At 36.4% G+C, this 27,704-nt stretch overlaps 1 protein-coding gene and 1 long non-coding RNA gene across 4 annotated transcripts in view; one reads left to right on the top strand and one right to left on the bottom strand.

Moving 5' to 3' along the window:
• The window catches only part of LOC139965405 (uncharacterized), a 72,982-nt gene extending 62,679 nt beyond the window's left edge, over positions 1-10,303 (bottom strand). Inside the window, exon 1 of the long non-coding RNA XR_011792235.1 lies at positions 10,097-10,303. This is a non-coding gene — a long non-coding RNA (uncharacterized lncRNA). The remainder of the gene's footprint in view (positions 1-10,096) is intronic.
• Positions 7,665-27,568, top strand: LOC139965388 (ras-related and estrogen-regulated growth inhibitor-like). Of its 3 annotated transcripts, none has more exons than XM_071967718.1 (5): positions 7,665-7,939; positions 21,025-21,254; positions 25,025-25,081; positions 25,722-25,813; positions 26,268-27,568. In XM_071967718.1, the coding sequence occupies exons 2-5, from the start codon at positions 21,059-21,061 to the stop codon at positions 26,808-26,810; spliced, it is 888 nt and encodes a 295-aa protein (XP_071823819.1). In that variant the 5' UTR covers positions 7,665-7,939; positions 21,025-21,058; the 3' UTR covers positions 26,811-27,568. The 3 variants fall into 3 exon arrangements, with proteins under 3 accessions (XP_071823819.1, XP_071823828.1, XP_071823811.1); XM_071967727.1 differs by lacking the exon at positions 7,665-7,939 and adding an exon at positions 19,561-19,833; XM_071967710.1 differs by lacking the exon at positions 7,665-7,939 and adding an exon at positions 20,114-20,426.
• Positions 27,569-27,704: the final 136 nt, after the last annotated feature.

Here is a 27,704-nt window from a genome sequence, read left to right as displayed (position 1 = left end):
TATGCGCGACATAGCGGGGAGGGGTGGTAAATGCAGGCATGTCTATGCTTGAGCGATTGTCAAGGATGTCAATTTTTCACGCAACTTTTTTTCGAACTCACTTGATTGAGGGGCCCCGCTCCATTGCCGGGCCCAGGGCCCGGTGATCTCTTAAGACGGCCCTGGGGAGGCCGTATGCATTGCAGAGCGATATCCGGGGATCTCAGCATGAAAAACACATCCGTTTTACGTAGACACATGCGGCTGAGCGTCGACCAAAAAAAAATAAATGCCTTCGGGAAGAAAAGGAGGAGCATAGCAGAGCGACATGGGAAAACTTCTGATAAACTTTAAAATTTACATAATGCAAACTTACAGTGGTCTTGTTACATTATGAGGAGGTTTTAGCCAAATGTAGAATGTTGTTTTCCCTCCGAAGATCGAAGTAAACTTTCAAAGTTATGGCAACTCCCTGTTTCAAGGTTCCTTTACTTCTATACGGTTCATATTTTTTTTGTGGGATTTATTTTATAACAAAATCATATTTAATAACGAAATCATAAAGAAGTCAGTGAAAGGAATTCTTCCAATCATGTTAGGGAGCCTGGTTGACCCAATTTTGTTCCCGGCTTTTCTGAGACGAAACTTAAAGTTATAAACAGTTATAAAAGATATTCCCTTCTAGTTAGGACACGACATAAGCCCGTGCATACGGTCTTATCATAATCTGTAGATATTATATAACAGTGCAGGTTACATTTCGTAAAATTGTGTAACATGGCGTAAGTTTTTTAGGCTGGTTTACATGCCTTTTATTAAATTGTCACCAAATCCGCGGTCTCTAACGAATGTATCGTTCAGTTAACCTTGAAACTGAACAAGCGTCGTTTTGTATGTTCGCGTTTGGCTAAGCCACGTGAGAATTTCTCATGCAAGCTACTTCGTTAAGAATAATACCCGGAATGACATCATTGTTTCTGATGAAAAGTTTTTTTTTTCTTTTTGTTACGACCAAATTAACAAAAAAAAAATCCAAAATTTAGGCTGTATTAGAGTTTATTAAGAAAATCTTGATGATATATTTATATTGAAAGGATTTTTTTCTGTCATTCTCAATGAAACCACAAATAGCGTGTTTTACGTCAATGCAGTTCAAATTTAATAGGCCTTCGTCTACGTGCATGGACTCCGTGCACGAGGCTGTTACCGGCTATCAAATTAAAAAAAATCCATCATATAATTTATGTTATATTAAAATGTATAAAAGAAGCCTGATTGTAATATTGAAAGGATTCTCCTCTCATTCTCAACAACAACATCAACAACAAAATTAATAGCATAATGTTCACAAAAATCCAAAATTTAGGCTGTATTAGAGTTTATTAAGAAAATCTTGATGATATATATATTGAAAGGATTTTTTTCTGTCATTTTCAATGAAACCATAAATAGCGTGTTTAACGTCAATGCAGTTCAAATTTAATAGGCCTTCGTCCACGTGGACTCCGTGCACGAGCGAGGCTGTTACCGGCCATCAAAATATAAAAAATCCATCATATAATTTATGTTATATTAAAATGTATGAAAGAAGCCTGACTGTAATAATATTGAAAGGATTCTACTCTCAATCTCAATAACAACAACAAAATTAATAGCATAATGTTTACATCATTAATACTGCAGTTAAGTATTAGCATAGGTCTTATCTTTCTGTCATGGACTACACTCAATGGTTTGCACTAAATCTGATGCACAATGACAACAGTATATACGGTATACCATTGTACAAAACCAGATTGTTTCAATGATGAACTGTTCGATTCTTGGGCACCTAAGGTAAGTCCTGAAATCGCTACCATGTACATCCATGGGAGGGGAACCCCCCCCCCCCATCCGTGCCCTCTTCAACCCCACAACAAATAAAAATGAACCACGCCTTGCGTGTATATCATATATTATAGATCTAATTTATAGACTAATTATACCTCAGAATACACTAACGGTCAGTATTCACTTCACGCCTCCCCCCCCCCCACCCAACCCTTACCTTCTGCAACCCCACAACAAATAAAAATTAACAAAGCCTTGCGTGTAGATCCTATATTATAGATCTAATTTAGAGAATAATTATACCTCAGAATAAACTATCGGTCAGTATTCACCCCAGGCCTCCCCCACGCCCCCCCCCCCCCACATGGGATTCGGCTTCAATGACCCCATGGACTGTATACTCCACATACTCTTTTTAAATCCCCAATCCGCCCCTGTGTTCTGTTTTAGCTGACATATATAATTGTACAAGAGCTTTTGACTAATTTATTTTCATTAATTTGTTTCCATGGCATTCGATGATATGGTATACCTACTTGCATGAAAGGCCTTGTTACCAGTGCGACACCAAGAAGCTACTATTGCATGTAATTAGGGACGGATACAGAAATTTAGAAAAGATGGGGATATGGCCCTGGATTCGTTGAAGCCGACAACGATGTTGTGATTGTCAGGAGGTCATACCCCAGAAAGAAATGAAATATCCGACGTGAAATGTTGCATTCCGAGCCATATTTAGGCCACAACTAACCGGTAGGTCTACACGCAATATTTTGCAATATCTGCTTTATTTTTGTTTGTGGTTTGAAAAGGAAGGGGTAGGGTGTTTACCGGCCACACGATTGGATTACATGCTCCTGCAGGTCGAGAAAATGCCACCTTGGTTTAACCGACCAGGGCTCCAACCAACGACATCTCATGCTGACAGGTTTCCTTGTTTATAATGCCAACAGCATTACCAATAGTATACTAACCGGGACCATATATAGCGCCGCCTATCCTGCACAATATTCGTATAAAGGGAAGAAGCTCTCGCTGATTCAACACGTTCCTCTTTAAAGGCGCTATATATAATGTATACATCAGAAGAAAATCTCATTAGGTTTTGCTTTCTTGGCAATTCTAAAAAGCATGGAATACAGTTGTAACCTATTATCTGTTTCAATATTGGTTGATTTAAATGCAATGTTCCCCTTTTCCTTCTTCTTCTTCGTTATTTTTTAAAGATGCTTTGCAACAGTGACAATTCTTTTCAAACTAAAAAAAGGAAGAAAAAAATCTGTATGTGAGGAACAATGCATACAATAAGACTGGGTCAATTAAATGATAATTGAATCGTGAAATCACTCCTAAGGGAGAGGATCTTATTTCTTCTTTCCGTGCGTCCTTCCAACCACTTTGAAGGAATATTTTTAAGGTTTCGTTTAAAGGTTCGATTAAATCTTTAAATGCTACAATAGTGGAGATCCTTAGTAAGGTTTCCTCAGTTAAACATACGAGTCAAAAAAAGGTTACAAATCACTTAAACCATGTCTCTCTTTGTGGAACTAGAAGGAGAAGCAGAAGATGAGGAAAAAACAGAAGAAGAATATGAAGAAGAAGAAGAGGCAGAAGAAGAAACATTAAAGAATGTGTCCTGTCTTATTAATCGTCTTTTGACCAGCCTAAGGGGACACATTTCTTTAATCACCAGCTTGATAAGCAATTATTCCAGTGGTGTAAACTCATGATGAAAGAATATTTAACATATGTTGACTTTAAGCCCAGTCAAACTCATTACATCCACAATTACAGGCTTTTATGTGTTAAAGGGGTATTAAAGGCGTCAAAGATTAAAAGGGAAACAGTAAGATATAAAAACACCCACATTGGCCCCATTTTGATAACGACCGTCCCGATGTGAGATAATAAAAAAAAATGTAATTTTTATCATTCTATTTCAATAACTAAAAGTTTTGTTTTGCCCATCACTCATGGTCTTCCGTGTGGACTAAGCTAGGACCCACCAGAGCCTCGTCTGTCAGAATCGAGGCTCAGTATGCTTGGAAGCTTGCTGGGACTATATGGACTTGATTTAAAAACAAATAACATCTGAAACGATCTTTGTCAGCATGCATGTTAAAACTATGGATACGTGTTCAGACGTCCGGAATATCCCGCGACCCACAGAAGAATTTTCGCGACCCACTCTTGGGTCGGGCCTTCTATACTTTGCGCCCTATATAGTTTGCGCTCTATATAATTAGGTCTACACGCAAGGTTGTGCTGTTGCTGAATTTTGGGTGAGATCGACAAGCGGGGGGGGGGGGGGGGGAAGTGGGTATGGGCATCCTAATTCAGGTAGCCAAAATAGGCAACTTTCTCTTGTCTCATTTATTTCACTGATGTAATTAAAATACCTCTCGAAATATTACATCACAGCTATTTAAGTCTGACTCACGTGGACATCTTTTAAATAGAAAAAAAAACATGTTTCCAAATTATAAAACACCAACTGAAAGTCATGGGCCTGGTCCAGGATACAATGTGAGGGTTGTCATGGAGTAACTGAAGCCGACCCTCACTGTAGGGGTCGTAAGGGGGTCCCCCAGATACAAGTCTAACCGTCAATTAGTTACTGTACATTTTGTCACATACTTGTCTTTAAGTAGGTCTACACGCAAGCATGTGTAAGTACCTACCTTTAATGTTTTGTATAAAGTTGAAAAAAAGGGAATGATGTGTAGTTAGTTTATTTTCAACTTTCAAGGGTAAAAGTCATTTAGCGATACAAACAAAAAATGCTAATCTTTCATGAGGCCCACAAACTTAATTTACAATTCAAGTCTCAATGTGTGTTTGTTGATGATTTTTGGAAAACGAACTTCCGAAGCAGATTTAATATATCTCATTCTAAATACACTATGACCAGGTGGGTTTATTGGTGAAAAGCTGTCGCAATCTAAAGAACTTGGAAACTAATTTTCTGTTGCCCTTCTGGCGCGAACGATTTACCGCAAAATCACTGCGACCGCCCATATCAGCATGTTCATTACACAAAATTGTACCCTATTTATACTCGTATCGTCCACTGTTTTGACCCAATTTCACGTCAGAAACGTCTGAAAACACCTGTTTATTCCTTGCAATGGAAGGACATGACACAATTTCCCATGCTACATAGAGAACGTCGAAAGAAAGATATATACTATTCAAGAGAATGGACCTAACACATGCTAGCACACAGGCCTAACAGTCGTAAACGAAACAGAGAGATTTGATTGGTGCATGATCTGTTGGGTGGGTCTTGCAAATTTTGAATGAAGTTTGTAGAATCTACGGACTCGTTTAAAAATCTGGCGAATTTGATTCAGCTCAAGATGTTTAACGGCAGATAACTCAATAAAGATAATGATTATTAATAATTATAAAATTGCATAGAACGGTGTTATTTTCATTGTGCTTTTAGGGCAGAAAGCTGGAAATGTCGAATTTAAAATTTGGCAAAAACACACATTGAGACTTTAAAGAAATCAGAAATTAAAACATATAAACATTTAAATAACAGTGAGTAAAATAAGAATAAAACACAAAATAAATTGGTTCCATTTGTTGCAAAGAGAAGAATCTTAGTTTCATAATACAACTGCTTCTTTTTTTGTGTGTCTTTCTTCCGTCTGACCTTTATTAGGTTTCGACATCTCCCGGGCTGTTTAATGCTCTGTGTTAACTACTTTACCTATAACCCTATAATTTGGTGGCCGTTCCCTTTTCCCCTCTCCAAAATTGCGTTTGGATTAAAGACTACAAGGCGTCGCAGACAAGCGGTGTCTGACAAGTTCTATGTAATCACACAATAGATAATGCATTTACCTCTAACCTTTTGTTATCTTCAAAGACAGTAGTATAAACGAACACGAAAAGCTAAGCTCGAGGTTCTAAAGAAAATCAGTGATTGGAAGATGAACAGAAAATAGTGTTTTCCTTTTCCTTTTCAAAAAGTTTGTTGTAGATTCGACACTTTAATCCTTTTAAGTATATGGTTGACAACGAAGTCTTTTCAGTTGAAGTGATGCGTGCAAAGTGAAGGAGTTGCAGAAATGTCATGTACGGTAGTAATATACACATACCTTAGAGATTTGTTGTGATTTGCTCAACAGGAAACTGGTCAGCTTAAAATTCACGAAAAACCCCTGAGAATGTTTAGCTATGTATAGGTTAAAGTGATAACACGGGAACGGAGATGAACACACCCTAAACCCTCGATTCAGTTATTATAAGGACCTCCTTCTCAGGTATCCTGGCCGAATAGAAATATAATCTAAAATCCTCTCTTGATGAGCCTTAGTAAACTGGGAGGAGGCTGGGAGATGTGGGGCCAATGATTTAAAAATCCTGGTAGCTAGAGGACTTGTGAGCAAAGGGCTTGTGTTATAGTAAAGTTCAATTCTCCCCAGAAATGACTTATTTCTTGACCAATCTGCCAAGTTAACAGATAACAACTCACATATATGTGGCATACTATTTTTCGACCACAGCACGAGTTCACGAAAGCTTCTACGCCCGCTATATTTCCTATCACAATAATGAACTTTGCTGTATCTGATGGGGAATGGGTTCTTTCATTTACCAATTACAGAAACTCGAAATTCCGGAAGTCAGGCTATTTATTTGCCGTTGTGCGCAGTATATTTCGTCTCCCCGGTCACTGTTAAGTGGTACATAATGTCCTATTCTCCCTAGGACAGTTTTATCCTGGATTGTACAGGGGGACGAAATATATTGCTACACCGACTTATTGGACGCCACTTGATCGAGAGGAGCGACACTCTGGAATGGAAAAGTGTGTGGGTGGGGAGGGGGGAGACGGAAAACGTCCAAGTGCAGTGGGACAATTTTATGAAAATTGAAAGCAAAATTCTAGGGCATGTTTTTAACTACAAATAGAATATATAGGATACCTTTTTACAAAACCAAGGGGGGAGGGGGGTTATTTCAGGAAAGGGGCAATTTGAGGTTTTTTTCACAAACGGTGGGAATCTTTCCCCACCCCTCACGGCTCCGCCGCGCCTGCATTAGATTCGAGGGCTCCTCTGGAAAGCAGTGCTTCTGCACTGAGCAGGACTACCCTCATTAAGATGACAATAATAATAATAATAATAATAGTAATAATGATAATACAAAAATTAGATGATGACAATTTGAACCCAGATAACAGGATATATCATCTATACACATCTATGTATATGCTGATAATTTCTAAGCTTCCTGTCAACTATTATCTTTTTCGACAAATAATTGTCTTTTATGCCAATTTATACGTGATATTAGTTAAGAAATTTTTCCAGAGGATGATGGGGAATGGGGTGGGGTGAGGGAGGGATGTACGAATTCATCTTTTTTTAAATTTTATTTAAAACCTCCATTCAGGACAATCAAACTAACTCAATATTTTGTAGTAACGTGCTTGAATAGTTAACAAATTAATTTGAGATGTATGGTTTGGTTACTAAGGAAGGATGCCAAACTCAAAGAATCCGTTGTTGATAATGACCGCTATTGAGGCTTCCATCGACCGCTATAGAGTGACTCCTCTTTTGGTATAATCCTTGTCCTTGGGGACTGGTCTTGATAAATCCATCCATCTATTGTCCTATAAAATCCGGTAGTTGCAAACAACTCAGTCCTTTCACAAGAAAACGGCTTTAATTCAAGGCTGTTTATATATACTGGCGACTATTGTTATTGATATACAATAGCCGTGTCGCTTCTTTTTTAGTATTGTCTGTTCTTCATTTTCTATCAGGGCATCGTTTTGTTTCTTTGAAAATACTTCCAAAGTGGAACCTCGGCAACAGTGTAAAGATTTCCACACGATATAACTGAGTGTTGAACTTACACACCTGTACACAAAGAAAAAAGAAGGAAGAGGAGAAGAAAGAAAGAAAATAAAGGGCAATAAACATCCAACTTGGATTTGAATAGCTGTCTGAGTGTAGTAAACAAACTAAATTTGGGTTTAAACTGTGATCTTGTTCCTCGATCGTACAAAAGAGTCTCACATCGGCGATCTTCATCAAACACATAAGGTATTCAATTCTATAACAATGCAGCATTGCTACACCTGCAAGAAGAAGAAGATGTATTTAGGGTGAGTAACCTTTTTTATTACAGCCTAACTCCAATCTTCTTAAAATCAGATATAATCAGAGTCAAATGCCTTTTTTTAGATTCTATCGATGAGCAGAACATTTCAAACTCATTATCCATGCAGTTAGCTGTACACAAACTTGAAAGAGTCACATGCACTCTACACTAGCAAATATGCTATTTTGGTATATGATCAAATAAGATTCAATGTGTAGAAGACAATTTTGGACATGTTACAAGTGCAAACAAGAGGCTTAATTTCTGTACGTTGTGTCTGGTAATAGATCTATACCTACATGAGCAATCAAGATATATATATATATATATATATATATATATATATGTATGTATATATATATATAAATGAATAAATATATTTAAATATATATATATATATATGTGTGTGTGTGTGTTTATATATATTTATACTTATACTTATATGTTTTACACTTGTTTTCTTATATATAAAAAAAAAGAAGTGTCAAAGATATTAAGTTTTACGCATCATAAGTTACATAGAAAGTCTAGTACGTTTAAATTTTACTTTCAACTTGTAATGAACCCGAATAAGGCAAACGGAATAGTATGACAATATAAACTGTAGGACATATTTGTTTACCTTGTGATGAACCAACGGGTCAGCCGTCGTATTTTGCATACGAAGTACACGAGAAATTCTAGAATGGATAACATCGTGACTACTGGGTAAATAGCCTGATATTGCGTGATTATCAATCAGTCGAATAAATGAGATATTCTTTTTTCATTGGGGGGGGGGGGTGGCTCGGAGGAATTTGCATAAAGCAATGATCCTAAGGTGTTTGATGACGCTTGTCCAGTTGCGTCATCGATTTCTGGAATTTTGCCAAACTTAAACCGAGTGATAAAGGAAATTAGCTTGCTACAGATCAAACAAAGGCACGTTCATAAATTAGTTGGTTAATTGAATATGAAATAAAGAGCAATAAAGGATCAACATTTTCGTGTGAAAGTGACAGTAACATGTTTCGTGTTAAATCTGAAAATGCGTGACTATAATACTACGTATGAATTCTAACAGATTTGGGTAGAGTATGCTAATGACTTTTAACCTCCCCCTCCCCCCCTCCCCCTCAAGCAAACCACTTTTAGTGATGTTGAAAGGCTGATACCTTATTACGTATTCTAGCATCTTTTGATGTAATATGCTAATTTTAATCACCTTCTCTCCACACAAGATATAAAAAAATTATAAAATACACCTTGAGTGATTTCTGAAGCAGAATGGGATTTTTCTTCGAATAGATTTATCTCGGGGAAAAATCTCAAAGAATTAACTCTTTCAATGCACTCCCGAGTCAATTGAAATTCGGATGCTTATCTTCTTTTGAGAGCTAGCTTATCATTCCATAAAATTTGTTTCAACCATGTGTATAATGATCCTATAAAAAGACTTCATGGCTAATTAATAGGGTTAAACCTGTCCAAATGTAAACACAATTGCATAGAGAACTACAGCTTCTTTCTTTCTTGGTTTCTTAGTGGATAATTCCAGTCAGCCTCATGCACCCTTGGGAATATGAAAACAGAAACCAGCTGTGGATGTGAAGAGAACTGGAACACTTACTTTTTAAGTTTTTTGTTGTCGTGTTCATCTACTGTATCTAGTACCGTCGAATATAAAAGTATTTTAAAGCAGAGCTCTGAGTTTAATTTGAATATATCAGACGATACAACAGTCCTTTTGTATCTGTGAAACCTCCAACATAACATACAACTTATTTTTGGTCAACTGGTTCAACTCCCCCACCCCACCCCTCCCCTTCCCTTCATCAGCGATACAAATAACGGTTTGTAGTTAAATAATCTCCAAAAGACCCAGTTATCAATGCTTTCTTCATTCCTACTTTCCCACATTATTTAAGTTAATGTCCATTAGTCAATATACCCACACCTCTCTGCGTGGAACTCCTCATCACATCCAAATGGCTACATAGTTGAGTCCCCCGACCGCCCCCCATTTACACTCATTCATACCCCCCACCCCCCCCCCCCCGCTCTCATCCGGCTTCAGTAATAACAATATAATAATAATATTTGCTTTTTATATAGCGCTTTATACCGGCGATAGGTCTTAAAGCGCTTTACAGACGTTATATTACCCCTGGTCAATGATAACCTGTCCCAGAGACAATCCCTCCAGTCGGCAGCAGTTATATACTGCGCCCAATGACAAGTTACCTCACAGGTACCGATTTAACCCCTGGGTGGAGAGAGGCAAGTGAGATAAAGCATCTTGCCCAAGGACACAACGTAATGAACTAGGCAGGAATCGAACCAGCAATCCTTGGATCACGAATCCGACGCCTTAGCCAATTGGCCACCACGCTTATTTCCCTCCTAGTCACTGTGGCTTTTACTTAAAAATCTCACTGGCTACTATATTCTACTAACAGAAGTTCCCCAAGCAAAATATTACTCCCTTTCTTGAAAGCAAAATCCAAAACACCATCAGTATAGTTCACTGGGTTTTTTCATCAAAATATTTTCTTCTCTCTCCCCCCCCCCCCCCTCACCGGAAGGATCCGTTTCTATGGATAAATCACGACTTTACCCTGTTTTTTCGTATCGTATTTTGGGTCCTCCTCCACGCCAGTTTAGATTATCCACGTCACGTTCCCCGGCATCCAGCCATCAACTTGACATAATATATCATATCCTAACGTACCTCCCATTACTTTTCTGTAGTCTTATTTTTCCACGGTTATGTATAAGGCCTAACTTCTGGCGGATACAACATACACGTGACTGTTTCCATATATAACGTATCGTTTAGTTTGATCATTAATTTTTTTTCATTTCTGCTAGATGGATATGCTCACTAATATCCAGTAACAATATATATATCATAAACTTGTTAAACGGATCAAATTAATTTTCTTCCCTCGAAATGTTGAAGTAAAATTCGAAAAGTCTGAAAATTATGAAATACGTCTGGGCGACGAAATTTTACGAAATGATTAGGATTTGATCAAATTCCTTGTAAATCTCCGCCATTATCATTTGGTGTGAAACAATAAAGTAATGGAGAATGTATTAGGGTGATTAATTGCATTCTTATTTGGAGTAATACTCTATATAAATTTGGTCAATTGTCCGAATATGAAAGGGAATTTTGATTGGAGGGTACAATCCCGTATAGTTTGCTATATTCTGCTATATTTTTCCTTATATCATTCCTATATACTGTTTAATTTAGTTTGCTTTAGCGTTGTCAACGATATAAAGAATAATTTTTGGCGTGTTAGGTTGCCACTTTCTAGAAACTATACCAACCTTCTTCTCATGAAAATATCCCGAACGCCACAAGAACAAATGTCCTATTCTCTGTCACTAGACACCGCTCTAAACATGGACATTTTCTGCTAAACAATTACTGTTATAAAATATGGAATAATCTCCCAACTGGTATTAGACATTCGAAATCATTTGCTTCATTTAAGTGTAAACTAAAGAGTTATCTAACCTTCAAGTACCGTGATTGATATTATTGTCAATTTTGTTTTGTACATTTTGTTTTTCTTTCTTACTTTGTTATGTTATTTTCTTTCTTTTTCTAAGGGTTACTAGCTTTGATAAATATTTTATGTTTTTTCTGGTATCCTGTATATACTATTACTGCACTGTTTTGTATGTCTATGTAAATGCGAAATATATTAACTGAACTGAACTGAACTGAACTGAACTGAACTGAACTGATGAACAAAAATAGTAAGGCACCCCTAAGGAAGAAGGGGAGGGGGAGGGGGTGGCGTTAGGATTACTGGTGGAGATTTTCCTCACACGTATACTCATTAAATTGCTGCAAAATGAAATTTCAGAGTAATTCCTCTCTTTACCATGCATGTATTTTTGAGCCTGGCCGAAATATCTGGGTTATCTCTTTAAAATATACAGAATGAACCAAATTTATTTATAGCTCTCTCGGCTTTGGAATTAGAGTCCACTAAGTCTGAAGCCGTATTAGAAACATTTACGATATAGAGAACTCTAATCCTTCAGGATTTACAACAGCTATTTCCATACTTCTGGATTGCTTACATGAATACTAATTTGATTTGCCCGTGCATACTGATTGAAGTTGGCTGTTATATATGTTGTTGGTCAAAAAAATAGACCACTTGACTTTACCGGGTTTTTGTGCTTGAAAATCGTTAAGAGAAAACAAGGAATACATATAATGTAGAATGGAATCAAGTGTCATTATTTTAAACGAATGAATTAAATGTTAGTAGGAGATTTTCCGCCAATAACAATGTACGGATGATTTTTGTCATTCTCACATTATTTTGAGATCGACACCACACAACAATTAGTCATATTGAAACTAATTGGAACAATACGACCATGGAAAATATGGTTCGTGATCCATGTTTGATACAGCTTCGAGGTTGCTTGGCCCCCTGCTCACTCGCCTCATGGCTATACTCTCCATTGGCGACCCCTGCGAACGGATTAAATGAGTGTTTCCCAAAACAGGAATAAACACCTACACGCCTTTGTGTCCACTCATGTTTGGTTTCTTTTATGTTAACATGATCCTATAGGCGAGTACGGTGATTGATGAATCTATGCACGGTTTCATTATGACACACCCAAATTCCATTTTCGTTTTCAAATCCCACGACACAGCTGACGACAACAGTATCATAATTCGTAAGTTCGCTGACGTCATAATCATAATCCATACGTTTTGGCGCTCAAAACACGGTACTCAGTTAAAGTATCATGGTCATCCGTGCTCAAGCTGTATTTTATCGCCACACTCAGCTGTTTAATATCGCATAGGGAGAGTTTTTTTAATGGGTTTATAGGGAGGGGGGGGGGGGGGTTGTCTAAGATGTTAAGTCGTTCAGGGGAGGGTTTGGTAGGGAAGGGATGGGTGGCACCTGACCTATTTTAGTAAAATAGTGGGTCCGAAGATGCAAAATGGTGCTATATTTTGCAAGTTTTGAAGCGATGTTCAAGAATTTTCGACTGGTTAGGTTGTACCGCATATACATGTTATACATGTATGTATTGTACTATATAGGAATTTGTGCAACATTCTGTCTGCCAATGGAGGGAGGGGGGGGGGTGGGGAAGCAAACGCGGTTGGGCCTCTAGTCACCCGTACTCAAGGTATAAGCATTTTACTGCCATGTCCACTTAAGTGTCTCATTGAGACAATTAGTTTACTAAAGAAATGAAACCCGCTTTAATATCGTCTGATGCACTTTCTGAAAACAGAGAAAGTCCAATACCAACATAACATTTCAACAACTACAACTTAAAGGTCCTAAGTCACTGACTGACCGACTGACCGACCGACTGACAGACAGATAGACTGACCGACTGACAGACAGACTGACTGACTGACTAACCGACAGATAGACTGGCCGACTGACAGAATGACTGACTGGCTGACTAACCGACTGACCGACTGACAGACAGATAGACTGACCGACTGACAGACAGACCGACTGACTAACCGACTGACTGACTGACCGACTGACTGACCGACTGACCAATTGACATACTGACCGACTGACAGACTGACTATCTGACTGACTGACAGACTGACAGACAGACACGACACACTGGCAGACTGACTGACAGACAGAATGACAGACTGACATACTGACAGACTGACTGACTGGCAGACTGACTAACAGACTGACAGGCTGACAGACTGACTGACGGACAGACTGACTGACTTAGATGACTGTGTCTCTTTGGAATCACTTTCGCTCATTCCCTGTGAAACTAACGTCATACATTAACAATTTTAAAATCTAAACGAAAAATAGAACCTAAAAACAAATATCTTCAGTTTATCCGTGCGGCTGGTATTACAGGTATTTGTTATATGTAGGAAAGGGATTTTCCATGAAGTGTATATCTCTTTAAGTATACACTCCGAGGGAATCAACATATATTTCAAGCTTACCTCGCCTTTGGAATTAGAGCCCGCTAAGTCTGAAGCCATAAGAAACATTTACAACATAGAGACGTCTAATCCTACAGGATTAAAGGCAGCTATTTTCGTGGTGTTTTGGGGTAATTCTATCTTACCGTTCAATCAACTAGAATATTACAAAAGAAACCACGTGACGTTACCACGTGATTAAAATCCAAACGATCGAGACGAAGCTACTGCTGATTTGCTGAAAGGATATTTCCAGCAGGAATAAAGAACGAGGAACAAATTCTAAGCAATCTGGTGAATTTTATAGTGAATTTCTAACTATACCGTTTCGGGATGTATAATATAATGATTGATATAATCACGTTACGTTATTGGGGTCACTACTGTGGTTGTAAATAATGTATCTAGTTCATATGACAATTAATTAAATTTCAGGCTTATTGCTTAAAATTGATAAAGCTCTACGAAAGAGGTGACACAAATGCACACACAATATAAATAAACACACAATATATCTATCTCTCTCTCTATATATATATAATTGAAATCGTAGTGAGTTGGAAAATCCAGAACCGTGGAAAAAACTTCCAGCCTCCACCGGGATTCGAACCCGGGTCTCCCGCTGTATACGCGGACACCCTAACCACTGTATGTCCAGCGGTTCGAAACCGGTCAGGAAGGTCATAATTCCATTGTAGGCGTTTGTCACCTGTATCGAACAATACTACTTCTGTTTTGGTGACATATTTGCCTTACTCGAAAGATCAAACATGATGCTAACCAACTCGAAATCATTTGTGATTCCTAAAGCCGGATCTCGAAAGAGATACTTTCAACAGACTTTATGTTAATGAAATGGAGTTAAACGACAAATGCAAATGAATATATATATATAATTGAAAACATCGTACAATCTTTTAAGAAGCAATCTTTTACCTATCACCAATTTATCTGTATTATTTACCTTGATTAATCTCTATTAATTATCTTAAAGATTTGACACGATCTGACTGTACTATTCCTTTTTTAATAATTTTTTATTGGTCTTTAATACGTCGGCTGACATTTCGTATGCTACACACATTAACGGTGATAATCATACAGGCAGGCAGTAAGAGTGTAACGTCATTTGTACAGTATAGTTGTATGTATGTATTCCCGTTCGAGTTGCACAGAGTGTAGCTCATTCAGAATAAAAAAATTAATTTCACAAAAATTGCCGAATAAATTAGACTCACACGGTACGAAAATTAAGAGCATGTAGAATAAAAAACAATTGAAGATAGAATCTTACAACAGTTGGAAGCAGTTGGTCAAACCGACAAATGGTTAAGTAGGCTATATTGCTGAATAGTTTGACCTCTGACCTCAGACGATGGGATTAACCAGAGTTAATTGGCACCTGCGGATGCAAACTACATGCAAAAATACCAATGGAATATCAGTAACGAGTGTTGACACACTCGTTGCTCTTATTGGCGTAGGCGGGTTGTGTGTGTGTGTTTTGGGGGGGGGGGGTGGTAACGGAAGTCAGTGCAGCTACCGGACTGACCTACGGTATCAAATACGCTATATAGAATCACCAAAGTTATATAGAAGAACCAGGGAGTGTTAGGTCAGTGGTTAACGCCGGTGCCTTTCAATCATAAGGTCAGTTCGAGTCACTCCAAGATTAATGTATGTCGTCCAGTTACAGAGTTGTTGACAATAGACAATTCATAACCATGGACATTAAATATGAATCTAAGAGACTGACTTCGGTCAGCTTGCGGCTTTGATAAGCCAATGATGGCTTCTTCGCGAGTTCCTGCTTGCAGGAGGATACTAAAGTACATATACATACACACATAGCAACAGTATCAGAGTTCCTAATCAGTGTGCCACAGTCCACTCTGGATGTCTACCTCTTCATATATCCTGTTTCATCTTCTCTTTCCAATAACTTGCATTCTCTTCATCTTCTCCTTCCTATGCAAATATTGACGGGAAAAGTCTCCCCCCCCTTTTTTTTAAATTTTATTACACTGAACCTTAACAGTCCATGTATTCATATAACGCTGAAAATAATTCCCTAAGCTCAATTATCCCGCGCGTGTATATATTTACCCACTGTTTGTTCGCTTATTAAACAAAACAAAAGTAGTATTTTTTCTCTAAACAATTGTGTCGTCGTTTCAACTGCCCGGGTTAATGGAACCAGGGCAAAGACTTCTCTTTGGTAAACCAGAATAAAAAAAAAAATCGTTTATTGTCGTATACTTACTTTATTGTGGAAATCTTCCGTAGGCCTTTTTTCTTTTATTTTGTTATTTATTTCTTTTTTAAACTCACCATTACTATTTGTCCACGTGTCAGGGGAAAAGTTGTTTGTAAGACCGTTTTGCTTTTAGGCACGTCGATTGACTGTCGATACCTTTAGGAAAAATGTTTTTAAAGCACCAAAGATTGCTAGATTGTGGGTTTAGAAACGTGACTTCCATCGTGGTAAGAAAATTACACAGCGCGGTGTTTATAAGCTGCTGTATCTTTAACCAAGTGCCAGTCGTTTTCTGGTTTCATTTCAGGGTGGGATGTTTTCGAGTAAGTAGTAACAATGTTTCAACTCCAATTACATTACGTCACAGAACAAGGGTGAACGGAGTTCAAAGAGCTGTGAAAAACCAGTTCCTTCTGAGGTCAAACCCCCGACTGAAGCAATATTTTCCATATCTTGTGAATTTTATCACCCGATCTTTGGTGTGAACATTTAAAAAAAAAAAATCGTGTTTTTTTTTTCTCGTGGTCTCTGTCGCTTTGAATAACGCGTGAAATTTATCGGTCGGTTTTCTTGGTCAAAGGCAAAGGATTATTAGATGGAAAATCGAAATTATACATTCATTCTTATTTCTTGTTGTTCACGTTGATTTTGATCGTGATGGAATATTTCGCCGGTGTATAATGCAGTAGGCAGAGTATACACATATTTTGTCTCATTTCTATAGTAATAAAGCAATTTTATACGAAATTCATGGCTGGATTCACAATTTGAATGATATTATAGTAATATATATATATTTTAATTTATAAATATATTGATATTTTAGAGGATATAGTGCTGTAAAGAAAAAATATCGGAAATAAATCCAACGCGTTGATTTCGCTTCAACGGTTTTTGCAAAAATAAAATAACGAAGCCGAAAGATGATGAAAATTGCTCTTCTAACTTTTTTATTTTAATATTGTTTTTTACTCTTTTTTTATACATTTTGTGGTAATTATAATTCATGATTAATAATGTTTTCATACATGCAAATGCCTTTTAGTGGGATTCCAGAAGCCATCTCCAACCATAGAGCGTGCTTCAAAGCTGTCGCGAAAGCGGATAAAAAATTCCACCTCCTCCATCCATCCCACTCCTTCGCAATGAGAAAACCACAAAGGAGAAAAAAATTGATTTAAAAGAAGGGAAACATAATTGATACTTTCAAATAAAAATGTAACAAATATTTCCCATAATTTACATTTGCGTATGCTAAACTTTAAATCATTTCGGAAATGGCGTATATTTAGAAAGAAGAAAAAGAAAAAACAACAGCACAAGTGGAGATGTTGTCAATGTCATCTCTTTCCATTTTTCACATGATAATGTTTACATAAATATTGTTGTGAATTATATTACAAAACGTTGACTTTCAAAACACAGCAAAATTGCCCGCAAATTCCAATATGTTCCCAAGTGTAGACCTATGAATGAACTGACGTCATATGTCTCATCTTCCGGATTCAGAAGTGGAAGAACGTGATGAGGATAGGAAATGATTTCGCGTTTGAGATGAGTCAAGATGGGTAATGTCTTATCAAATATGTTATCAAAGAACAAAATCTGACCTTACACTGACAGTCACGGGGTGAGAAATGAAATGAAGACATTGACAGTTAATCGAAAAATTAAGTATATTTAACGTGCATTTTAAAAAAAAAAATGTACATTAAAATAAGGGAATATATATATGTAGAGGCCCGGGTTCGAATCTCGGTGGAGGCTGGAAGGTTTTTTCACTGTTCTGGATTTTTCAACTCTCTATACGATTTCAATTATATATATATATATATATATATATATATATATATATATATATATATATATATATATATATATATATATATATATATATATATATATATATATATACATATATACATATACATATATATACGTGGGTGCGTGTGTGTATGTATGCATCCCACGACATAGCTTCGAAGCACAAAATCTTTGGCCTGAAACGTTTGAATGAGTTATTTATTCATAATCTCTGGGCGCATCGGAGATGAAGTAGGATGGTTTGTTGCTTGGTAGCCGTCATACGGCTTTCGAAAGGGGGAAAAAAGAAAGAACCCAACATGCGTATAACCTGTAATCATAAATTGTAATGACTCAATGGGAGTTCTGAATTCCTGTGACGGTTTTCTTGGTTCTAATTTTTGTTTTTTTGTTTTGTTTTCAATCATTTACCAACCAAAAGAACGATCTATGATAATGATGAGGGACATTGAGGAAAGTCTCACGTGTTGCTTGGCATGATTTTCAGCTAAGGCAGATGGAAATTGAGGTTGAAATTTTGCTAATGAAAAAAAAAATAAAATAAAAAATAAGCAGATTAAGCAAAACAGAAAAGAGAGAAAAAGAATGGAAGATATTTCTTTATCATTTTTTGGTTGCGAGGTCACAGAGGTCACACTAGCAACGGTGCCTTCCGTGGACAAAGTTATAGTGGGAAAATTCAAATGTCAATGTACATATATATTTGTTGGGGGAGAAGTTATTCACAATAAATAAATAAATAAATAAATAAATAAATAAATAAATAAATAAATAAATAAATAAATAAATAAATAAATAAATAAATAAATAAATAAATAAATAAATAAATAAATAAATAAATAAATAAATAAATAAATAAATAAATAAATAAATAAATAAATAAATAAATAAATAAATAAATAAATAAATAAATAAATAAATAAATAAATAAATAAATAAATAAATAAATAAATAAATAAATAAATAAATAAATAAATAAATAAATAAATAAATAAATAAATAAATAAATAAATAAATAAATAAATAAATAAATAAATAAATAAATAAATAAATAAATAAATAAATAAATAAATAAATAAATAAATAAATAAATAAATAAATAAATAAATAAATAAATAAATAAATAAATAAATAAATAAATAAATAAATAAATAAATAAATAAATAAATAAATAAATAAATAAATAAATAAATAAATAAATAAATAAATAAATAAATAAATAAATAAATAAATAAATAAATAAATAAATAAAAAAAAACATCCCTCTCGGACGCTTCATAATAATTAAAATAAAACAAATAACAAATATAAGAAGCAAACTATAGAACTAATAAAGACTCCATCACTAAAAATGTCAAATTAAATTGTTATGTTAATGAATCTCGTTGTGACGTCAGGAATTTGGAGACTCCGAGATAGGCCTACTGGATCATTATAGGGCTTTAGTTTATATTATCGATCTCTGCTACTTAGTGACAATGCAAAGTTGTATTTACTATTGGATAGCACGCACACATCGAGATAACGTACAGCACTATAGCGACCATAACCTGATAATTGGCCGGTTTGAAAAGTAATTAACTCTGCTTTGTCTTTTAACAGTTGCGTAACAACATCACTGGCTTGTGATCCGTACTGGCGCTATTCGGTTGTTAACGAGCCTGATAGATTATTTACCGTCGATGTCATTTTTAATGCGACTCAACTTGTTAACCTCCTTCGGCTCTGCCAAGCATAGCATATATATAGAAAACAGTGTGTACACAATGTCTACATTATCGACATAGACGCTGCACGCGCACGGCGGGTCTTTCTCATTCAAGTTTATGCTCTTCGGTGATTTAAAGTATATTGTATTTGGTTCGGAGTAAGTTTGCATTTTCGTTCATCTTGTGGTCGGGACAACAACTCTTCTCGGATATTGATTTTGATATATAACTCATATGATTTATAATGATACGTGATACTCATTCTTATCGTAAACTTCTTTACCGTTTCTGACAGTGGAATATTTACGTCAATCATGCCATCATATTCAACATTTACGGTCAAGGTTTGCAGTTTACATATTATGTGACCGTTGATAACAAACAAAATAGAAATAATAATAATAATCGGCTATCGAACTACCAGTTCTCTCGTTGGATCATTCGGTGTACATTTCTCAGCTGTCGTGTTTATAAAACTATACAAGTAGAAGATCATTCTCGATATACAGGCTATCATTTTGGTATATGCTGTTCCGGGAGTTCGTTAATTCCTGCGTTATCATCATTGCACATTTCAAACTTTGATTTTCAAGTGGACTTCTAGTACCTTGCGGGAGATCAAGAAAACTCTAATAGACAGCCGTTGTAATTTGGAGATAAATCGTGGAGTTATATACTTCTATAGAAGTAAGTTCTCGCTATACCCCAAATGCCAGGTGCAGCATACGGTCTTGGGAATTCGACTTGCCAGGTACGGTTTATCTTATCTCAACTCAAATCAACGAGAATGGAAAAGTAGTGGTCATGTTTACGTTGCCAAGAGGCCTCATGTTTTAATCACAGAAACATCGCAAAGGTCATCAATGTCCTGTTCCGTCGTATCATCCAAAATCTTTTTCTCTCTCTCTCTCTACATATATATATATATATATATATATATATAGATATATATATATATATATATATATATATATATATATATATATATATATATGTATATATATATATATGTATATGTATATATATATATATATATATATATATATATATATATATATATATATATATATATATATTAAACAACTTGTCTGTAGCACATAATACACTTCTTTTTCAGAGCACTGAGCATTCGGTTCGTAAAGATTTGAATTTTGTCGTTGCCCCTGTGAAGCCTCTCAAAGCTAGATCAAGAATTAGCATAATTCAGACGGAGAGAGGAAAAGAGTCATAATCAAAGAAGCAGGGGATAGTAAAAAAACGAAGACTTTGTTCTCGTTTTGTGTCGAACATAAATCGTGTTCCCGTCATCATTGATAGTATTGTATACCTATCCTTTTATTTTCTTGCAGAGGAGGTACTAAATATTTATAAAGATTATCAGCAATGTCTCCCACGTTAAAGATGAGTATGAATTCGCCACCTGTAAATAGTAAACCAGATTCTGTGTCAACAACAACAACATCATCGTCATCGGTACAGAGGAGAAAATCATCCCTGTCGCTCGGGGCTAGGTTTAATGGCGGTGTCGGAAAAACTTTCAAGGTGATTGTACTGGGACAAGCGTCCGTTGGTAAAACTGGTGAGTTTTTTTTAAAGTTTTTTTAATTTTTTTTTATGTATTTTTACTTTATTTTGTTGTTGTCATTCATACAACTATCACCGCAGATCGAAATAACGGTTATAGGCTTGTATACTGAGAAAATTGTTTACTTACTTTGCCAAGCATGTAGCTAAGTTGATTTAGATGTTAATTTTCAATGTTGTCTGATTAATTCAGAGTTTACCGGAAAAGAGTTATTTTGTCCGTTTCGACAGGATACGGGATAATATGACATTATGTTGCAAGGGGCGTCGGAACTCCGCCAGGTCGGGCAGGCTCGAGTGACAATTTATTTAATTTTGACTGATGGCCATTAGGGTATGACTGTATGATATATAAAGGCTGTTTAACGAAATAAATTACAATGATATGTTACGGTACAGATCCTTCAAAATATTTTAAATACAATTTTAATATTCTATTGGCCAGGTTTTATATTTCTACTTTTATAAATTGTGAGAAATTAGTAAACCTTTTTTTCTGACATCGAGTTATTAAAACTTATTAAAAAATTAGGTCTGGACCGAGGAGGTGACTGTGTCATTATCGAGTTAGCCTTAAAGGAGCGTTCTAGACATTGAACCATATTTTTAAGGTGTATACGGTATCTTTAAAAGCGGAATAGTGTTAGAAGCATCACATGCACTCAACGTTGTTATCGTTCGTCTGTGACGTATTAACACTTAAGTTCTGCCTAAGGTATCTTTTGACATCAAGAGGAAGTTACATTCCTCTGCGCATGTCACAAGGTTTCCTCTGCGCATGTCACAAGGTTCCTCTGCGCTTGTCACAAGGTCTATATTGTAACTCCCTTTCCGTGGTAATTGAGTAGGAAATATCGTTAAAAAATATGTAGAGTTATCTCCGTTACATGCCAAAAGTAATTAATACACATGAGTATCATATAAAACAGCGCTCAAATAAACTTTATATATAAAACTGTCCAGAATATCAACAAGAGAGCCTCTACTGGACGGAGGGTTGAAAAGTACAACAGCACTTTTTGAATGTGTTGAGCTTTAATTTGTAGGCTATACATATACGTAGAATTTAGTTTAGTTTATTTAGTAGTATATAGTTGGTCATTTTGCCTAACTTGGAACACTATAAAGAACTTAGATATAATAGTCTCGTACATGTTCTACTAGTAATAGATGGTGTAGGGGGGGGGGGGGGAATCGGTGTTTGACGAATGGGTTCTCACGGGAATGGGGTGGGAGCGGGTGGGAGAGTAAAAAGAAAAGATTATGAATGGAATTGTCTCGTGTGAACTGTTTTTACCCGAGGGAGTTTCAGCAAGTTAGACAATGAGCCTTACCCGAAAACAAACTTGGGACTTAGATATGAGATTGTGATGCTGATAGTATGAAATTTCAACAACAAAATAACCCGGAAAACTGACCACTTCGCAAGGCCTAAAGGAAGGTTATTATGAAGCTCTGTCAAAATTGATTTGATCTTGCTAAGATAGTAGCTAAATTAGGTCATTAATGAAGTTGAGGTATATACCATTTTGCACTGTGCAATTTCAAACGTATACTGTTTCTTAAACCTGATATCAAAAGTCAATGGTCCAGTGTACGCATACGCACTTTTGCAACACGTTAGTATAGACTATTCCAGGAAGACTCTTGTGTATATATCCTTTCTGTTTATCCCAGAAAGTTGATGACCCGCAATAAAGAATCTAGAAGCAACACGATTATATGACACGACACTAGTATAGCCGGGCTAATGCAGTTTTAATCTCCGCAAAATCGATAATTGCTGCCATAAGAATTAGCTGACGTGTGTTGAGTATGTAGATCTTATTAGCTATACTGACAATATTGTCCTATAGGTCTACATTCATTGTGTGTGTTGTGCTGGGGTGAGTTAATAGCTCCATATTGTACCACTAAACTGGAGTAGCGTCATATACAGAGTCAACTCGATGCGCTTAAAATAATGATCTCATAAATGAATCGATGAAAGTCCTTAAAGTATGTAAGGTAAACCACAATCCTATTACAGTCATTGACTATTCACAGAGGGATCCCCATGCAAACACTTAGGTATACGTATACCAATTACCCTGATGTATTTCTATATACTTACAGCATAGGGAATGAAAGGAGCATGAGGACAACATATCCAAAGCTCAAAATATGCTAGAAAGTTTAATTATGCTAGAAAGTTTAAATAATGGTCAGTCATGCTCAAATTTTTAACACTACATTCTACTGCCAATCTCAGAGCATTTTTCTCATCACAGAAGAGTGCAAGACAGATGCATACTATATAGTAAATTTAGTCAGTTACACTAATAGTCCTCGAGGAAAAGCATTGAATAAAAACAAAATATACTTTTGGCAATTTCAAGCATGTAAAAATTCGAGGCAGCTAATTCTGATGACCTTTAAGTTAATGCGGATACGTACGCGACTAAAACTACCTTAAATTGACTGATATTACACGTCATAAGAGGTAAAATAATCAGTCGTATATTGGGGCTTTTAAGGGTTCAATTCATACACGAAGCTTGAAGAGCATTTTACGTATTAATTAACATGTGACGCGAGGAGTTATCCGTTATTACATAATACTCTCTATCATTTTTATTAAAGGGGAAAACCAAAATAAACGGCACTTTCATTGGGTCTTCATAAGCTAGAGTTTTCTTTGTCTTTTTACTGTCTCTGAAGTTAAATTGAAAAAATTCTACAACTGTGCTTATTGCACGGACTGTAATTCAATTCATGCTTTTATCCACATTCGTGTGAGGGCTGGGCGGGGAGAGGGGGGTGTACAAACCCCCTTTTCAACCTCAAAAAACAAAATAATTAAAAGTAGCTGTAACACAACTTGCGTGTAAACCTACTTATTTAGACCGACCTATAAATATGCCTCAGCATGCGCCATTCTCGTCTCCTTCAACGACCATAGGGTCATCCCCTTTTCTTAATTCCTGGATCCACCCCCTGAAGAGGGTGTTAATTATATTGGCGGGGGTTATACATCCGCCTACGTCATATACATATACTTGCTTACGGCATGTCATTTGATTGTTATCGTGGTGCATGTTTGTTTATGGGGGCGGGGGGGGGGGTATCCTAAGGCAAATAGACCCGGTTCGAGTCACCCCAAGATTAATGTCCGTCGTCCAGTTACAGAGTTGTTGACAATTGACAATTCATAATCATGGACGTTAAATTTGAAGGTAAGAGAGTGACTTCGGTCAGCTTGCGGCTTTGATAAGCCAATGAGGCTTCTTCGCGAGTTCCTGCTTGTAGGAGGATTTAAAATACAAATACATACAACAATGTCTGTTCAAAGTATTTCTTTCGAGATCCTGCTTTAGGAATCACAAATGATTTCGAGTTGGTTAGCATCATGTTTGGTCTCTAGAGAAAGGCAAAATATGTCACCAAATCAGAACTAGTATTGTTCGATACAGGTGACAAACGCCTACAGTGGAATTACGACCTTCTTTACCGGTTTCGAACCTCTGGACATACAATCAGCGTCCATAGCCTAGTGGTAAGGGTTCGAATCCCGGTGGAGGCTGGAAGGTTTTTTCACTGTTCTTGATTTTCCAACTCACTACAATTTCAATATATATATATATATATATATATATATATATATATATATATATATATATATATATATATATATATATATATACGTGGAAAATATTTCACAATTCAATACCGGTAGGCCGCCAATTTCTGTAGCTTTTTAAGTATCGTTTCCATTTTCTTCCTCAGCTCTGACTGTTAGATTTGTAACCAAACGTTTCATTTGGGAGTATGATCCAACACTAGGTAAGTCAAAATGAACTTTAAAATTGATATTGCGAGAGATATCACAAAGCTCGTGGTTGAAAAATGACCGTTAAATGAGAGGTAACATATATCTAGATGTATATTCCTGTAACCAGGGAGCTGCTCCCTGCTGTAACTAACTGTGGTTCAGTTGTAATTCACGGATAGGGATTCTGCCCACGTATACGGGAAATTTGGCTTGCTGTTCTACATGCATTTTAACCATTTGTTGTGGTGATTTCACTTCCATGGTATTATTTTAGTGGTGGGGAGGGGGGGTGGGGCCGTATGGTCCCCACCTCCAGTATTCGTCACAATTCAAAGTATTTATTAGCACAACCTTACGTTTAGACCTAATTTCAGACATCTTTTATATATAGTCTATAAATGCCCCAGAATGCCCCATTTTGACGTCTAAACTTTCTTTTCTTCTAAGGGAAACACCATATATACTCCCTTACATATGAGTCGCGTGCAACGTTAACGTTGTGTATCCTTCCTTAGCCGGTCGATAAAAGTTTATGCCACTACAAAAGTCAGTCGGGGCAACAACCACAAAAAAGTTGAAATCTAGCGAGCATCACTTTTCACTCATCTGCGAAACTATATACATTTATCGTAATGTTTCTTGATTCAACAGAAATGATCTACAAACACAGAGTATTGCCACCTTCAGATGAGAATGGTCAAGATTATCCTGTGGAATTTGAAATTCTGGACACAGCTGGTCAGGTGAGACCATTGCACACCCGGCTTGGTGGTTATAAATAATTACCAGACGCCAAATTAGTGATTTATCACAAGGAATCAGAGCTCTAACTTGTCTTGTCTTTTCTTTATAGGAAACCTTGCCAAAATGTTTTGATAACTATTATTTAGTGAAAAGGTGATTAACTAGATCACTGCGGCGAGTGGCATTAAGAAAAAAAAATTATGATGATGTCGGTACGTGTGTGTGTGTGTGTGACTGTGTGTACATTTTCCAAACGTTTTCAAAAGTATTGGTTACTTTCCCTAATGCTACTGAGATCATTTCTCAATACAGTAAAAGTTGCATATAGATTATGACCTGTCAAGTTATACAGCAGTGGTTTCTTAAAGAGTTTATAACACACCGAAATGAATTTGATGCATATAGTCATCCTTTAACGTTTCCCCCCTCATCTTTATCTCAACCATTTTGTAGGAGGAGTACAGCGAAGAAAAGTTGAAATGGGCAGACGCTTTCATCATCGTTTACTCTATCACGGACAGATGCAGCTTCGAAGAAGTTATGCGACTCACATTTCTCTGTTGTCGCGCCAAAAGAAACTGTTCTTACGAACCAGTCGTTTTGATTATTGGCAATAAGACGGACTTGAAGTATGATCGAATCGTTGGTAGGAACGAAGCGCAGACTTTATCAGAAGCGCTTAAATGTTCATTCTTGGAACTCTCAGTCAGAGAATCGCACGAAGATGTCCAAAAAGCATTTCTGACTCTTTATAACGACTTCAAATGTAGAAAGAAAACACCTGGAAATTTGTCACCGAAATTTCTCGGTAAGAAAAGAAGAGGACAAAGTAACAGTTATCCGAAAATAGACCTTGATTCAAATCCACCGAAACCCAGGGAAAGATCCATCAGTTTCACAGGATTAAGTGACCTTTGGAATGGGAATATTTTGCTTCCTGAATCGGAAGTTATCACTGAAGAAGACATTAAACCGATGAAAGCTATCATAAGTTAATTACTCTCCACAAGTATAGAGCTGTTTGCTGACTATATTCCCAAACAAACTTATCGTGCATGATATATGGCGTCTTCAAGGCTTCGACACAGCAGTTATATTTATGAGTGAAGCAGTTTGCTATATACTCATTAAGAAAAAATGTCACTATTATTATGAAGAGCAACACGTACTTCACTATGACATCATTACGGGTTTCTTTGGCGACAGCGTAAAACTATTAGTTTCACACCAACATCAGAGCACCAAAAATTATGAAGCCTTATTGCTGATAAATTTGTAAACTTTTGAAGATGTTGCTGGAGGGCACGTAAATCTATAGTAGTGCTTCTCTATTCTTTTCACTGTTGCTATTGAGGAAGTGACGTCATGTGATGTGTGAAGTTAACGGTACAGTTCAGCCGTTTTGATTGCTGAGCCCGAGTATATTGACAGTGAGTGTACTTTTGTAAGTATACCAAACTGTGGCATTGGAATACAAGTTGGAAGGCTGACAATGATGTTGTTATTTCTTGGAACATAGCGAAACTCGTTGAAACATTCGTTACGGTTCCACATAGTACCATACGGAGTCTTTGGTGGACCTACAGGCTACAAAAAGAAGAAATCAAATCGCACATAATGATATTGGAGCGACATTAGGCCACTCCCGTATTAAATGTGCCACGATGCCTCGTACGAGAAGAATCTGTTTATATTAGCAAACAGAACAGCCATTTTGACGTGAGATGTTTTCTTTCCAGGAAGAATATGAAAAATAAATTCCCTAGGCTAGTGTTTCTCAAAAAGTAGAGCACAATTATTTGATCAAACTAAATCGTCCCACTCAGAAATTTGTTTTAACCATACCATACTTAATGCACGACCCATAACGAGTACGCAAGCTATAGATTA

This window comes from Apostichopus japonicus, chromosome 1 (genome assembly GCF_037975245.1).
Source record: "Apostichopus japonicus isolate 1M-3 chromosome 1, ASM3797524v1, whole genome shotgun sequence".
Classification (NCBI taxonomy): domain Eukaryota; kingdom Metazoa; phylum Echinodermata; class Holothuroidea; order Aspidochirotida; family Stichopodidae; genus Apostichopus; species Apostichopus japonicus.
Note: the sequence above shows the minus strand (reverse complement) of the source record. Positions and strands in the feature narration are given on the sequence as shown.